This window comes from Trichechus manatus, unplaced genomic scaffold (assembly GCF_000243295.1).
Source record: "Trichechus manatus latirostris isolate Lorelei unplaced genomic scaffold, TriManLat1.0 scaffold00258, whole genome shotgun sequence".
NCBI lineage: Eukaryota > Metazoa > Chordata > Mammalia > Sirenia > Trichechidae > Trichechus > Trichechus manatus.
The window spans coordinates 1,960,202-1,976,407 of NW_004444194.1; the positions used below are offsets into that span (position 1 = coordinate 1,960,202).

Below are 16,206 nucleotides of genomic sequence, written 5' to 3' on the forward strand. Positions count from 1 at the left end.
TGGTCTGTCCTGGCAATGCCCTCCACCCCCGTGTACCTTCTCTGGGCTCTGATCTGGGAAACTGACCCTGAAGTTACTTCTCTCTACCACAAGGTGGCAGCCTTACCCCATCCTTACTGTTAACTCTCCTCCCTCTTTCTCCTTGACCTGAGAGGGGTTTGCAGGCAGGAGGGGGCTCTGTTTGCCCCTTGCAAAGAGTAGTCTCAAGATGTTCTACATCTTGAAACTTGGCCTTGCAAGGCAGAGCCCATACCTTGCCATAATCCAATCTGAGTTCAAATGTCCTTTAATAGCTGTGATCTTCCCTGGGTTTCCTCATCAGTGATTGGGAATAAAGACAATCAAACCATATCACTACACAAGTTAAAGGAGATAAAGTATGTGAAGCCCAGGGTTGGGTTCCTGCTTGAGGTTCAGTTAATGGTTACTAGGATGGTTGCCTTGGGCAGGACAGAGCCCAGTCCTGAGCTATATGCACAGCCCCTGCTGCGGGCTCTGCTCTACTCCAGCCTGGAAGGGCTGCCTGTCTACCCTTGGCAAGGGTGACAGGGTGAAGGGTGGAAGGGTGTTAGGCAAAAGGCAGGTGTTAGGAGCAAGGCAGTGTTCCCAGTGGTTACCACACTACTGCACAGTTTGATGCTGTGTAGGTTCAGACAAGTGACTTTGCCACTCTGAGACCCAATTTCCTTCCACAGAACAAGGCTGATATACTCATTTAACCCACAGACCCACTATTAATATTGCTTCCCAGCCTAATCCCCTCCAAGCGTCACTCATGTCCCTCGGAATTTAATCTACACTCCTCCCCAAGGCCTATGAGGCCCTGAGTGGCCTTCCCTGACCTCATCTATCCATCCTGTGGCTTGCTCAGTTCCAGCCACCCTTGAGCTTCTTTACAGGCTGATCTTGTTCTGGCCACAGGAACTTAGAAAGCGCTGTTCCCTCTGCCTAGCACAGTCTTCCCGGGATTTTCTCAGGGCCACCTCCTTCAAATCTGCTGAAAAGTTGCCTCACTAAAGGTCCACCCTCCCGATGTACTGGCCCCATCACCAAGACCTGGATCTGTTGTTTGTTCTTCCTAGCACTTACCGCTATCACAGAATAACGTTTATTGCCTGTCTGCCGTGGTCCAGGTTGTGTCTCCAGAATCTGGTTGTTCAGTGTTTTATAAATGAATTCATGAAGTGCCTGTTCTACCCACCCCACCCCTATGGCCTGCTCTCTCGGTCTGTGTTTTTCTCTGCTGCTCTGAAGGCTTCCAGCCGTTGCCGCAGCCGCCCCCCACCCGTCCCAGCAGCGGGGGTGGGAGCTCCGTGCGAGGGCGGTGGCGATGCCCGGCGGCCCAAGCAGCTGCCCCGGCAGGACCAGACCTGGCAGTCGCCCCGCTCCCGGCCTGGCACCCGGGAGGGGAAACTGGCAGGCGGGCACCGCCCTTCCTGGCGGGGGTGGGGTGGAGGACGGCGGCGGCAACCACACGGAGGCTGCAGCACCCCCGCCTGGGTCAGGTCAGACTGAGGGGGCGTGGACGCGACGAAGCCCCGGCGCCAGCCTAATGGAGGAGTCTGGGGGTGGTTCCCGGGGCCCAGGAGCGCGGCCCGCCCACCGCGGGCGCTCTGGACCCAGGCCTGGGGCTTTCCAGGCCAGGCCGACGCCTGCCCGGGAAAATCCCGGCCCCCTTCCCGGCGCCGCTGCCCTGCCCGGCAGAGCGGGGGAGGGGATTCCCGGAATCTGCCCGGAGACCGCCAGCGCGTCACTAGGCAGAATCGGTCCATGTATGGGAAGCACTTCCGCTGCGTCAGCGGGGAAAGCCCCGGCGTGCGCGGCTGGGCGGGGCCGCGTCTGCGCACTCCGCGTCTCGCCCCAGGGATCCTGCCCGCGTCCCGGACCTCCCCCCGGGGACCAGGGGACTCAGGGAATGAGGGCTGGACCCCCGGACTGGGGCACCAAGATGCCTGGACAGGACTGGAGACGGGAATATAGGTACTGGAGTGAGCCCCGAACAGTAGTGGGGTGAGGGCAGCCCAGTACTTTCCTCCCTCCGCCCTCCTGGCTTGGAAAAAAAGACTCCAGAAATTAATAAAGAACCATTTTTTTTTTACTTAAATAAATTCAATAAAAAGTCAGAACAACAAACGCACACACACACACAAACACATCTTAAAATAAACTCTTTAGAGACCAAGTGCGTGTTTCTTCTCCACAGTACGGTGCAGAGGGGGGAGGGCTGGGGGCGGGGGTCCCCTCCCCAGTGTCCCCGCGGGCTTGAGTACCGGGCGGCGGGGCCAGCTCCGCCGCGATCGCCCCCTCCTCCCCTCCCTGTTAAATACACAAATATATTATATTCAATATGAATCGAGTCTGTTTCCAGCAGAGAAAAAAAAAAAACATACAAAAACGTGGAAGAGGGAGCTTGTAAACATCGAGGTGGAAGGATTGGGCGAGAGCCGGTAGGCCGGAGTCCAGTGTGGTTTGTGGCGCCCCTAGGCCCCGGGGCCAGTGTCCATCGCCTGCCTCCTCGCCCCCTGGGAGGCGTGCGTCCAGCCGTCCAGGCTGGAGGGGTGTCCGTACGCTGGGGGGAGGCGCTCAGAAGGCATGTCCTTTGACCCCGAGCAGCAGCTGGCAGCCGTTGCTGACGTGGGTCATGACCTTCTGTTTGAGCTGGGCCACCTGCTCCCGGAGGAGGCCGGCCGTGTTCGACAGCCCTGCGTTCTCGGCCTTGAGTGTCTTCACCTTGTCCTCCAGGCGCGCGATGCGCTCCAGCTTCCGCTTCCGGCACTTGGTGGCCGCCAGACGGTTCCTCAGCCGCTTGCGCTCCACTTTGATGCGCTCCTGGTCTTCCATGTTGATGGGAGACACCGGCGGCGTGGCGTCGCGGCTGCGCGCCTCGGGCACCGTCTGTGGTTCCTCTTTGAAAGTAGAGGCGCCGCCGCGGCCCAGGCCCAGCTGCGCAGGGTGGCCGCCGGCAAAGGGCGGCGCGTGTGGGAGGTAGCTGATGGTGGCCGTCGGGTACGAACTCCCGGTCCCGACGGCGGCCCCGGAGCCTCCGGAGGTTGCAGAGGCCGGGGAGAAGCTGCTGAGGTTGGTGTAGACCGGAGGGGGCTCCGGACCGGCGTAGACGCCGCCGGGCCCGGCCGGAGGACCCCCGCTGGCTCCCAGGGACACGTTGGGGGGCGTCACGTGGTTCATCTTGTGCAGGTCGTCCAGAGCTTTGACAAAACCGTCGGCGAAGCCCTCCTGTTCCTCGGTGACGCCTCCCCCTGCACCCCCCGCACCTCCACCGCTGCCACCCCCACGGGGGTAAAAGTACTGTCCCGGTGGCGTGGGCGTCGTCGTGATCACGCCGTTGCTGTTGGGGACGATCAGGCGCTCTAGCTCCGACGAGGCGAGCTTGAGCGACGCGCCCGTGTCCGAGCCCTGGCCGGAAAAGTAGCTGCTGCCTCCGCTGCCCTCCGGTCCGGGGCCCCGCGCGGCAGTCGCTTTAAGGCCTCGGTAGGGATCGGCCAGGTTGAGCGCCAGGCTCGGTTTCAGGAGTTTGTAGTCGTGTAGAGAGAGGCCGCCGGGGGCCCGGCCGTAGCCAGCTGCTGCGTATGAGTCGTCGTGGTAGAAGGGCTGTTCCATTTTAGTGCACATCCGGGCGGCCCGGCGGGCTTGGGGGAGGGGGGGTCCCTGCAGGGCCGCCCCGGGCCTCGCTGCAGCGAGCGGCGCGCTGTCCGCGGCGATGACCGGACTGGGTGTCGGAACGCGCGATCCTGGCGACTGGTTCGGGCGGGGGGCGGCCAGCCGGCGGCTGTACGCGAAAGCTCTACCCGGCTTCCCGTATTCTTCTCGCCCTCTGTAGTGCGCTCGCCTTCTCGGCGTCGTTTGCCCCTGCTCCCAGTTCCCTGCAGACTCCGATGTTGTCCTGGCAGCGATCAAGGTTCCAGCCGCTCATCCGAGCCTCTGGTCTTTATATCGGCTGTCAGCTGCGGAAGTACGCTCGGATTGGCGGTCACCCGAGCCCGGCCCCCGCGCCCCCCTCTTCGAGCGTGGGGAAGGGGAGGAGGCGGCTCGCGTCACTGTCAGGAAGCGCGTGTCCTTGTAAACAGCGGCCACGGGCCTGGTGGCGCGGCGCGGCTGCAGGGGAGGGGCTGGGGGACCCCGGAGTTTGCGAGAAAGGAGCTGCTGAGGGGCACGAGGCACCTGGGGGAGGGGCTGAGGAGGAGCGATGTCTCCCTTGGAGTACACCGGCGGAAAAGGAGGACCGGGTACAGAGGAAGTGTGTATCTGTTTGTGTGTATGGGGGGGGGGGTTCGGGGGGTCCCAGGGTGTACGCGACAGGCCTGATGGACCCGAAGTATTCGAGAGGAGTTGGGAGGCTGAGAATACCCTGGGAGCCCCCAAAAAACAAGGGAGGGAGGGCTAAAACGGGTAAATGGGAAGGGGTAGGGAGACGCCTGGCACAGGCGTTGAATTGGGGGGGGGGGTTTCCAGAATTTTCACAGGAGGGACTTAGAAAAATTGAGAAAGGGAAAGATTAAAAAGGGTGCAAGGGGAGGAGCTGGAGGACCTATTATACAAGAAATGAGTAGGGATGCTGGTATCCATGGGAGAGTCTGAGAGCCCTCCCTAAGTGGGGAGGGAATGAAGGTGGGGGGATTTAGATATGCAGAAAGTGATGCGGGTCCTGGGGTACACTGGGCCAGGGAAAATATGTGGAGTAGAAGATGGACACATGTTTGTCGAGGGCACTAGGTTGAGTCACTGGGGTAATCTGCGAAGCCCTGATGGAGTTAGAAGGGTTGGGACACCTATTCATAGCTGAGGACAATGACAGGAGGGTCCCCAGCTGAGATATGCGAGGAGGGGGCTCCCAGCATCCTGGGGACCGGGCTGTGCTAGATCTTCCGTGACTAACGCCCCCCCTTCGTGGTGACACATAGGCGCCCGAATACTCTGTCCCCAGTTAAATGGCCTCCCCCAGTGACCCTGGGCTTGCCCGACACCGTGTCAACTCCCGGGGCCTGGACCCAGCCCGATGGCCGGGGCGCGGTCGCCCAACCCCACTCCCTTCCTTAGAAACAGGCTGGGGAAAGAGCGCGGCGGCAGGAAGTGTGGCAACAGCCCCCGGGGAAGGAGCCCGGCCCTGCCTCATTTACTCGTATCCTACCGGATCATGCACCCCGCCCTGGGTCCGGCCGGGTTCGGTGCCTCAGAAGAGGAACCTGGGCGTGCGACCCCCGCTGAGGCCAGAGCGCGCCGGGCCCGCTCAGCCGCAGAGACCTGCTATCACGGTCCCCCCACTCCCAGGAGCGGTTCTGCTCGCGGCGCCTGCAGGCGACCTCGGAGGCAGAACCGAGACCTTTCCATTATCCCGACAGAGGGGGGCGCAGCCCGGGAGCCGTGCTTGGTCGCCACGGCAACGGCCGGAGTCCGCCGGCAGAGACTGGGGGCGGGGCGGCCCCCGGAGTTTCTCTCCCTGACGCCCATATAAGGGCACAGGAAGGGGTGGGGCCAGCGCTGTCCCGGGGCCCCGAGCCAGGAACCTGGTGCACCGGTATCTGCCAGGTCCCAGGGCGCGCCAGGGCCCCCGGACTGGCTAGTCCCGACCAGCCCCGGCCACCGCCCCCGGAGCCCCCACGGCCACCTAGCCCGGCCCCGCCTAGTTGCTGTGGGGCCGCGTCCTGCCAGGCTGGCCCGGCCCGGCCCAGGCCAGCCTGGCAGGTCTCCACCTGCCCGCGGGCCTGGGTCGGACTTCGCCCGCGGCCCGACGGGGCGCGGAAGGGGAGGGCCGATGGCTGGAGGTACCCCCGGCGCCTGGGCAGGCTGGCACGGCTTCCTCCTCCCTTGGGCGGGGTGCCCTTCCCGTCTGCCAGGAGGTCTGGGCACCCCCAACACACACACTCCTAGAGGCTGGGATGCCTCTTCCTCCTTCACTTAGTGGGTCCCATCTCCCAATCCAGAAAACCTGGAGGGAGGCCCCTTCCTCCCCAGGATGTCTCCCTCCCCTGAAGGCACCCCCCTCTGCCACCCCAGTCAGAGATGAACTGAAAATCCAAGGGGAGAATCTGAGGGAACCCAGCACACCTTCCCCAGGAAGAACTGGGTATAGATTCAGATGGTGAGGATTCTAGTTAGACTTAAAGTGGGACTTTCAAGCAGTTAGAGTGTGAGCCACTAGAACAAGAGGTGACGGGCCCCAACTGGGGAACTCAGGGGAAAAGCTCTCTTTCTGTACCTCCTAGGCCTCTGCCTTCTGGAAGGATGGAACTTTCTTTGGGGTAGAGAGGCTGAGCCTGAGGGACAGGGGCTGGCAGACCTTTGTGGGGCAAGTGCCTGCCGAGCTCACCCAGTGTGGGGGAGAAAAGGAAAATGAAAGAGACATAAAAGAAACTGAGCTGTATGGGGGCAAGGGGAAGTCCAGCAAAGCAATGGCCTTCGGGAGGAAGATCCCATGAGAAGGTGGGGGTGTCCCGGGCTCTGAAGGGTCCCTGTGACCCCTAAGTGCCCCCTCCCTCTTCCCCTTGTGTGACTGCTCCCCTCCCCCGCTCTAGTCTCAAGGGAGATTCCAGCGGCCGCTGAGTCTGGCGGGCTTGCTGCCAGGCCTGTGTCTCCCGCCCATGCTAATAACTGCAGCTGACATCTGGCTGGGCCCTGCGGGGGTGCATAGGGCAGCGTTGGGGGGCTGGGAAAGGCAGGGCCAGAGGGCAACACCTCACCTTGGGAAGCCGACCTGCAAGGTCTTACATGCCAGGAGGCTACAGTGAGTCAGTCCTGGCCAGCCAGTGCTGAGATAGGCCATGCCAGGGGAGTCCTGCAGAGTGGCAAGGCCCTGCCAGAGAGGGTCAGAGATGGAGGGCAAGTCCCTGAGGCCAGCAAGACAAGCAGAGTGGGTACATGGGAGTGAGGGGTCAGGGCAGGGAGAGATGCCAGAGAGACAAAGGGGAGCAGGGTTAGCTTCATGGAGACAGAGGGACTCAGAGACACTTGAGATAGCCAGACAGACTGAAAAAAAATAATGATTATTATTATAATAGCTAACACTTATATGGTGTTTACTTACTTATATGACCAGGCAGTCTTCTAAGTGGTTGACATGTAGTAAGTCATTAAATGCCTCCAACAACCCAGCAAAATACATGCTATTTGTATCCCTATTAACAGAGGAGAAACTGAGGCAGCGAAGCTTAAGGAACTTGCCCAACGTCCCACAGCTATAAGTGGTGGATATAACCCAAGCTGTCTGGCTCCAGAGCGTTAGCTACCGTCCTGTAGAGAATCACAACCAGAAAGTCAAGGATGGGGAGAGGGGCAACCAGGGAGGAAGGGGACCTTTGTGGAGCGCCAACTGTGGGCCTGGAAATCCTGATGGTGTACTGGTTAAATGCTACTACTGCTAACCAAAAGGTTGGCAGTTCGAATCCACCAGGCCCTCCTTAGAAGCTCTATGGGGCAGTTCTACTCTGTCCTGTAGGGCCGCTGTCACTATGAGTTGGAATTGACTCAACAGCGACGGGTTTTAACTGTGAGCTAAGCTCTGCAGGCCCCTTCACGAAGGGCCTCCTTTAATCTGGAGAGAGATGGAGTTGGACACAGGGAGAATGGGTGAGGGTGGGTGTGCACAAGCCAGCATGGGGTCGCTGGATGCACCCTGCTCAGGTGTTTGGGCAGGGGGTGGGGTTTGGGCTGTGGAGGGAAGGCGGGGGCCCAGCCAAGCTGGTACAGCTGGTTCCAGGCTCCTGCCAGTCTCACCCTTGTGGCCTGGGCACCACCCCCTCACACCGTCCCACTGGCGCCAAGGCCTGACCCCACCCCCCACCGTGAGGAGGTCGTGAAGCTATCCCCCTCCCCCGCCTGGCCTGGGCACCCAGACTGACAGTGGGTACTGCCCAGGTCCTGAGCTCCAGACTGGCATCTGGCTGGGCAGTCTGTGCCCAGGCTTCCCCCACCTACCAGAGACCCAAGGCCTGGGGGGCAGGATAAGAGGAAGTTCACCCACCCCCACCCACGGGTCTCTCTGGGGCTTTTGGCCTTGGCATGAGAGACTTCCTTCTTATAAATAGCCTGGTGACCCCCTCTCCCCAGCCCCACTGACCGACAGGGCCCCCACCAGGAAACTGGGCCTGGGGCTGCCCTGAGTCAGCCAGTGGGCAGGCCAGGGCGAGAAGCCACAAGCCTCGGCACCCAGCCTCCCCCGTCCCTGCCCCTGGGTGTGGACAGGCAGCTGGGCAGGAAGAGGCTGAGGATCATGGAGGCCTCCCCCAGGAACCCCTGGCCTGCCAGCCACCTCCCTCCTCCACCGATGTGGTTTGGGGGGGTTCAAAGTGCAGGAAGTACCCCTCACCCCTCTCCAGGAGAGGAAGCTGCTGGGTTTTCTTGGAAGCAGGAAGTAGAGTTGGTCTCCTCAGGCTGACTCAGCTGGGCATGGGGGGAGTTTCCCACAAGCTGATTCTGCCCCCCTCCCCACTGCTGGTTAGGTTTTTGGGGGGCCTGAGCAACACTGGGATCCCGGTGGTATCCTCTTTACAGGGGATGAGATGAGAAAATAGGCCCAGAACCCACCAGGGGTCAAGGTTGCTGAGCTAGGCCTAGTAGGGGAAGTGACAAACACCAGGGGGGAGGAAGATAGGAAGGGAAGTGTGGGTGATGTTTGGAGAGAGGAAGCGCCAGGATCTCTGGGGGGCAGAGGACAGGCTGGGAAGCCCAGAGTCCCACAGAACCTCAGCACAGGCCCAGGGGCATGTGTGTATCTGCTCTGCTTGTGGACTTGCATGCTGCCGGCCTGTTAGGACGCGTGAGAATGTGTGTCTGTGTGTTGGCCCAACCCTGCAGAGGGGTGTGTAGGGCCTGTCTGTAGAGGATTCTGTTCTGCTTTGACTATGTGTGTGGGAGGGTGTGTGTGTGTGTGTGTGTGTGTGAGTGAGTGTGTGTGGTTTATGGAATGGGTTGCATGTGACTGGCCTATATGTATGTGTCTCTAGGTTGCTTGGGAGTTCATATGGCTAACCTATTCATTTCTGATGTGGAGTGTATATGTGTGTATGTGAGGTCTGTGGCTGGTCTATATGTGTATGTATGTGTGTGTGTGAGGTCTGCGGCTGGATGTGTGTGTGTGTGTGAGAGGTCTGTGGCTGGTCTGTGTGTGAGGTCTGTGGCTGGATGTGTGTGTGTCTGCATGTGTGTGTGAGGTCTATGGCTGGTCTATGTGTGTGTGGGGTCTGTGGCTGGATGTGTGTTTGTGTGTGTGCACATATATGCACTATTAGACAGGTTCTGTCAGAGTGTCCCTGTCCAGATGTGTTTATGAATGTCTGATTGTGGCCTGTCCATGCCTCCCTGTGCTGGGTGTGACTGTCTGGCCAGATCATGTCTGTGAATGCGTTCATCTGCCTGTATTTGCCCCATCTGTCAGCAGATCTTTTGGGAGGTTACTGCAGTTTGTGTTACCTGTAAGGTGGTGCGTATCTGTAAGGCTGTGTTATGGTGTCTCTCGGAGCATCTGTGAGTGTGTGTGCAACGGTATGTTGGGGCTGGGGCTCTCTCTAATGGTGGGTGGGTGTGTGCCCTCTCTGTCCATCCATCCATAGGTTAACGTTTGTCTCTCTTGCCTCTGAGTATCTTTTTGAGTTGGCGATCTTGTTAGTGTGTGGTGTATGTCTTGTCTTCTCAGTGTCGGGATCTGACAAAGTGTGTGTGCATGTACGTATACCTGGACATCTCTTGGACTGCTCTCGGGATGTCTGTGTTGAAAGGGATGTACCTTACCTCTGAGTTGACCAACACACAGGTCTTACCTGCTTGTGTTGGATACACAGTTCTCCGTGTGTGTGTGTGTGTGTGTGTGTGTGTGTGTGTGCATGTGCGCACACGTATCTTGCCCTTGCGCCTGTAGCCTGTCACGTTTATGTCAGTGTGAGTGTGAGCACGCCATGGTGTCTGTCTTGCTGTGTGCTTATGATCTAAATGGTCAATGTGTTTGCCAGTGCATCTATCTTGTCCATGTGCCAAAGCCATGTATCCGTGTCACGCACACACAGATAAATTGACTAGGCACACAGGCATCACCCGTGTCTATGTGTTTCTGACCTATCGATGTCTTTGTGTTTGGCAGCATGTTTGTCTTGCTTGTAGGTCTGCTCTGTCACTATCTGTGTGTGTCAGCTGTCACTGGGTTCTCTTGCCCAGACGTATGTCTGACCCCAAGTGGGTCCCTGGCTGGCAGTCTCTCTGCGGCCAGGGAGACAGGGGTTTGTGTGTCTGGATGGGCTCACTTGGGGTGACTGTGTGTGTGTACACTCCTTGACACCCCCCCCCCCAGTCTGGCCACCCTGGGCTGTGTTTACTCTGCCTCCAGCCCGTGTCTGCCCTGTCCCGAGACGGACCCTCCCGTTTGTCCAGCCAGCAGTCCACAGGATGTTCCCGAGACACCGTCTCCATCCGCCATCCCCTCCCTCGGGCCACCCTCGGGTCAGAACCCAGGCGTCCAGGGGGTGGGGCCGCAGTGGGGGGGGGGCCTGTCAGGCCGCGGGAATGAAGGTGGGGGGTGGGGAGGCAACGAGCCCAACAGGTTCCGCCTCATTCCTGCCCCACCTCTCATTTCCTGGGTGCCCAGCGGCACAGGGGGTGGACAGGATGAACCCTATGGCCTCAGAGCCCTGGGTGGGACAAGGTCTGCCTTGCAAGGACTCATTTTTGCTGGGCATCCTGACACCCAGGCCTGAGAGGCAGGAGGGGCATGGGCCTTCTGCCACCCAAGCCCCTCCCTGCTCCTGTGCCCAGCCCTGGATTCAGAGTCCCCTCCATTATTCACTTAATCCCAACAACAACCCAAAGAGCCAGGCATAATTCTCTCTCCATTTCCAGATGGGGAAACTGAGGCTCAGACAACAATGAGGGCAGCATCAGGATTTGAACCCAGCTCTGCCAGCTACTCAAGACCCCCAGCTAGCTCACCAACCAACTTCCCCCTCTCTAGAAATCACAGATGTGCAATGAAATAGGAACCCAGGCGCCGTGAGCCCTGGCTCAAGGGGGGCGCAGGGCTTGCTCTGAGTCAAAAGGGGCCACTGAATGAAATGAATAAGAAACGGCTTTAACCGTTTCATCGCCACGGCTCTGCCAAAACTTCCTGTGGGCTGGGGGGGGGGGGGGCGTTTAGAGGCTGGGTTCCTGGAGGCCTAGGGTGGTGGTGAGGCTCCGCCAATTGTTGGGGGGAACAGACGGGGGGAAGTGCCTCGAATGATCCTGGCGAGCGGGATTTAATGGGAGACACCGCCCCGAAGCTTCTCTCGCTGGAGAGGGAGCCCCTCCACCCGGAGTGCAAGGTCCCCAGGACTTGGTTCACAGCCCCCACTGCCTGGAGGGGGTCCCAGAGTCTGCAGCCCCCTCCCCAGGGACCTGAGTCACAGACGGGGAAAGCCGCGATGAGTGAGTCACTGGGGCAGAAAATGGGGAGGGAGGCTGGCTGTGGCTAGGGGACCCCCGGGCTGGCCTGAGTCACGCACACCCTAGCCTCACTGACCCTAGTCCCCTTCCCCGGAGACCCAGAGCGGGAAGCTCAGTTCGTGGCTGGAGCTGGGGTGGGGCGCGAGGAGGAGGAAGCCCGCTAGTTTCCATGGCAACTGGGGGGGTCTCAGCTCGATGAGGGCTCCCTCCTGAAACAGGGACGGCCCCGCGCGCAGGGGAAGCCCCCGTGCGCTCTGTCGAGAGGCCACAAGTTTCAGATGGGGCAGGAAGGGGTTAACGGCGCTCTTCTGGATTTCGCCCGCTCCGAAAGTCCCAGGAGAAACAGAGTTCTGCCCCGCGCACCCCCGCACGCGCAACCCATCCCCCGCGGTCGCCCACACAAGCGCGCATGCAGCCATGCATCCACTCCCTCCCGCTCTCACGCACGACCGCGTCCTGCTCCACGCACGCAGCGACCCCCGTCGTGTCTCACGTCACGTCACGCACGACGCACGCGCCCCCGCAGCGCGGGGTGGGGCGCTCCCAGCGGAGAGCTGCAGCAGGACAGACGCCGTTGCGCACATCTCCACCTCCGCTGAGCTGCCTGACCGTGATATACACACACACACACACACACACACGCACGCACACGCGCGCACACGCGCGCACACGCGCGCACGCGCACACACGCGCACACACACACGGTCACGTAGACGAACAAACCCTCTGACGGTGTTACAGAGCCACAGGATACACCTGATACATGTTGGCACAAACCCTCAAAAGGCCAGCCAGCCCCCGCAGTGAACATGGACAAGAGTACACTGTCACACATGGACACATGAGGCCACACCGAGACACAAATAGTTACACAGACACAATGTCACATACTGTCTGTGGCAGGGATACAGACAGGACGATGTTCACACATACACGGACTCACTCTGATAAACCACACCATCAAGGCAAAGATAGAGCCGGACACAGATACACACAGTCATGGATACCAGGACCCTGGTTGTCACGCCTGTTACACAGAGTGCAGAGGCACAGAAACACAAAGCCACGTAGAGACACGTGGTGGAGACAGACAACAAGACAGTCATGTTGTCACGGGGTTATCACAAATAGGGCACACCAAATAGAATACAGTCACAGAAAACAAACTCACAAGGCCGCACACAGGAACACCCGGATTGTCGCAACAACATAGACAAACCAAGGCCACACACGACAGGGTCACATAATCACAGAAAGACACACAGTGAAGACAAAGTAAGCCACACAGACACACAACATAAAGCCACACTGAGACACTCATTGTCACAAACCCACTTTTCACACAAAGACTGACACAAGGATATAGACACAAAACAATGTCCTCTACAGAGGAGCATGTGGTAGACACAGACACTAAACCTGGAGACACAGAGTGAGACTCAAACTCTCTGCGGACCATACAGGGCACACCCAGAAACAGAGGCATCAGGCTACCCCTTCGCCCTGACTCCGGATGGTACACGCAGGGGCGAATGGAGTCACAACCTCCCACCCCATCAAATCACACACAGCCGGTTGCACAGACTCCCAGGGTCCCAAGACACACCAAGACCCAGGTGGATGCAGACACGCCTATGCCCACACAACCACAGACACAGTCTCACACCTACACAAATTCGAGCACACAGAGACGCACAAACACAAAGAGGGAAGAGATGACCAGGGAATTCCTGGCGGGATGTCAAGGGCTGAGGTGCAGGAAGCCTGCCAAAGTCCCCCATGGAATGGGGCATGGGGTCCATCAGGTGGCTGTGTTCAGCCAAGGGGAGGGGGTAGGATACTGTCCTCCTGTTGTGTGAACCAGGGTCCCCATCCCAGCTCTGATGACTGGGTCCCTGCCCAGATGTGAAGGCCACAGGGGGTGGGCAGGGACCCAGCTGTGGCCGCAGGGAGGGGTTGAGTCACCCGCTTCCCAGCAGTACAACCCAGGCCCAGCTGTTCCTGGAAACAGGCAGGAGGGGGTGGGGTCCCCAAATTGGCTGGGGTCTACTGGCCAGGGTCCACACTGTGGGACTCCTGGTCTCTATGGGGAGGGTTATGGCCTCTCCTCCAAATGGAAACCTCCAGACCATCCCCCAAATGGAGGGTTTGTGGCCCCTTTCCCTGAACAGAAGGTACCCAGATTCCCCCTAATAGTGGGGATCTCAGCATCCCAAAAGGATTGTTGTTCCTCCCTGCCAATATGGGAGCTCCCTTCTTTCCCCAAGTATGGGCCTCCCTGCCACCAAATGAAGGGTTTGCTGATCCTCTCCCAAATTGAGGGCACACAAACTCTTGCCTAAATCTGGGGACTCTTGGCCCTCTCAACATCTGGGACTCTGATAACATCATGCCAACATTAGAACAATTAAAGGCCATTCCTCAAATATTTGGATCCTCAGATTCCCTCTAGACATCAATATCTCTGCACTTTCTGCAAGCCTGGGGACCCCACCCACAAATATTTGGTGTTCCCAGCAGACTCCTCAACATTGAGGAGACTAGGCCCTCCCACAGATATTCAGGATACCAGCCTTCCATCCTTGTAACATCCGTGGTTCCTGGCTCATCTCCCATTACTACCTGTGAGCAGGATGACCTGGTTTCCCCTTATTGGCAGCGCCCACTCCTACAGTGGGAGCAGGATGGAGGAGCCAGCGGCAACTGTTCTCACACCTGCCGGAAGGCAGCCCAGCCCGGAAACTCGCACTGCTGACCCTTGTCCCCACCACCCCCACACTCTTGTTCCTAGGCCAGAGGCTGGAAAGCATCGTGGGAAGGGTGTGGGGGTGTGGATGAGGCTGACGCCCCTGCATGTGTTCTGCTGCAGATCTGGGAGGGGTGTAACCAGTGTCTGGTTGCAGAGTGACTGTGCAATGAAAGAGGGTCTGCTGTCACCCTGCCCACCCCACACAGGAACTAGGTGCCCCAGCCAGACTCTGAGTAGGGGGAAGCAGCACCCCTCCTTTCCGAGCAGGACCCACCCCCAGGACAGGACCTGCCCCTCCCCCTGGGTATTAAAAAAAAACCAAACAACCAAACCCCTTGCCATCGAGTGGATTCTGACTCACAGCGACCCTATAGGACAGAGTAGAACTGCCCCATAGGGTTTCCAAGGAGCAGCTGGTGGAGTAGAACTGCTTACCTTTTGGTTAGCAGCTGAGCTCTTAACCACTGCGCCACCAGAGCTCCCCTCTGGGGATAGCTAACAAAAACAAAACAAAAACTCAAACCCATTGCCATGGAATTGATTGACTCATAGTGATCTTATAGGACAGAGTACAACTGCACCATAGGGTTTCCAAGGCTGTAATCTTTACGGATTTTGAAGAATTGATGGCTTTGAATTGTTGTGTTGGCGAAGAATACTGAATACACCACGGACTGCCAAAAGAACGAACAAATTTGTCTTGCAAGAAGTACAGCCAGAATGTTCCTTGGAAGCTAGGATGGCGAGACTTCATCTCATGTATTTTGGACATGTTATCAGGAGGGATCAGTCCTTGGAGAAGGACATCGCGCTTGGTAAAGTAGAGGGTCAGCAAAAAAGAGGAAGACCCTCAAATGAGAGAGATTGACACAGTAGGTGCAACAATGGGCTCAAACATAGCAATGACTGTGAAGATGGTGCAAGACTGGGCAGCGTTTCATTCTGTTGTACTTAGGGTCACTATGAGTCGGAACCAACTCGATGGCACCTGACAACAACAACAATCTTTATGGAAGCAGAGTGCCACATCTTTCTGCTGTGGAGTGACTGGTGGGTTTAAACCGCCGACCTTTTGGTTAGCAGCCAAGTGCTTAACCACCTAGGATATTTAAATTGCTTAATGAAAGGACTGCAAATAGTAGACACAAAATATATGGTGAATGTGATTTTATTGTTACCACTATTGTTATCCACCACCTGTCTGTCAATTGTGGTGGCTTGCATGTTGCTGTGATGCTGGAAGCTGTCACCAGTATTTCAAATACCAGCAGGGTCACCCACAGTGGGTGGATAGGTTGCAGCGAGCTTCCAGACTAAGACAGAATAGGAAGAAAGGCCTGGCTATCTACGTCCAAAAAACCCTATGAATCACAACAGAATACTGACTTACAGAGGGCTGGAAGATGAGCCACCTAAGTTGGAAGGCATACACAATAGTCACAACAATGGACTCAAACATACCAAGGATCATGAAGATGACACAGGATCGCTCAACCTTTCCTCTGTATTGGCCGACTGGAGGGCAACTAATAACAACTACTACTACATATCGTTATCACTTTCCTTTGAGCCCCCTCCACCGCGTGCTCAGGCAGGGTCTCAGGATGGGTTCACCCTCTCCCTTGAAGGCCTCATCCCCGCGGTCTGTGCGCCCCCTTGTGGAGACGCGCAGCTTCAGCGGCAGGGGAACGCTGGGCGCGGGTATCTGACAACGGGGAATCCCAGGGGTAGGCCGACCCAGGCTGGGCACGTGTGTCTATTTATTGCCCAGGACATGTATCTGGTTGACCCTTCCTGCTCCCAACCTAGTACCACACCTGTGTCCCCTAGTCTACCTCTGGGGCAAGACTCCCAAGTCCTAGCCACCGGGAAGAGCCCATTAGAATCCCACCTTCCAAGTCCCGCATGCACACTAAGGCTCCAATCATAAGAGAACTCCTGTCACTGCAAGAGGGAGGTAGTTAAACAGAATTCCTTACAATTGAAAGGAAAGGAAGCGAACGCGCCTGTATAAAACAGTGAGACAGCCCGACCTC

At 58.2% G+C, this 16,206-nt stretch overlaps 1 protein-coding gene across 1 annotated transcript; it reads right to left on the bottom strand.

Moving 5' to 3' along the window:
* Positions 1 to 2,073: 2,073 nt before the first annotated feature.
* On the bottom strand, positions 2,074 to 3,919 carry JUNB (JunB proto-oncogene, AP-1 transcription factor subunit). The gene has a single exon (XM_004389748.3). The coding sequence runs from the start codon at positions 3,628 to 3,630 to the stop codon at positions 2,584 to 2,586; it is 1,047 nt and encodes a 348-aa protein (XP_004389805.1). The 5' UTR covers positions 3,631 to 3,919; the 3' UTR covers positions 2,074 to 2,583.
* Positions 3,920 to 16,206: the final 12,287 nt, after the last annotated feature.

Excerpts from the sequence above, each read along its gene's own strand:
- JUNB (XM_004389748.3), bottom strand. The coding sequence starts at position 3,630 with ATGTGCACTAAAATGGAACAGCCCTTCTACCACGACGACTCATACGCA.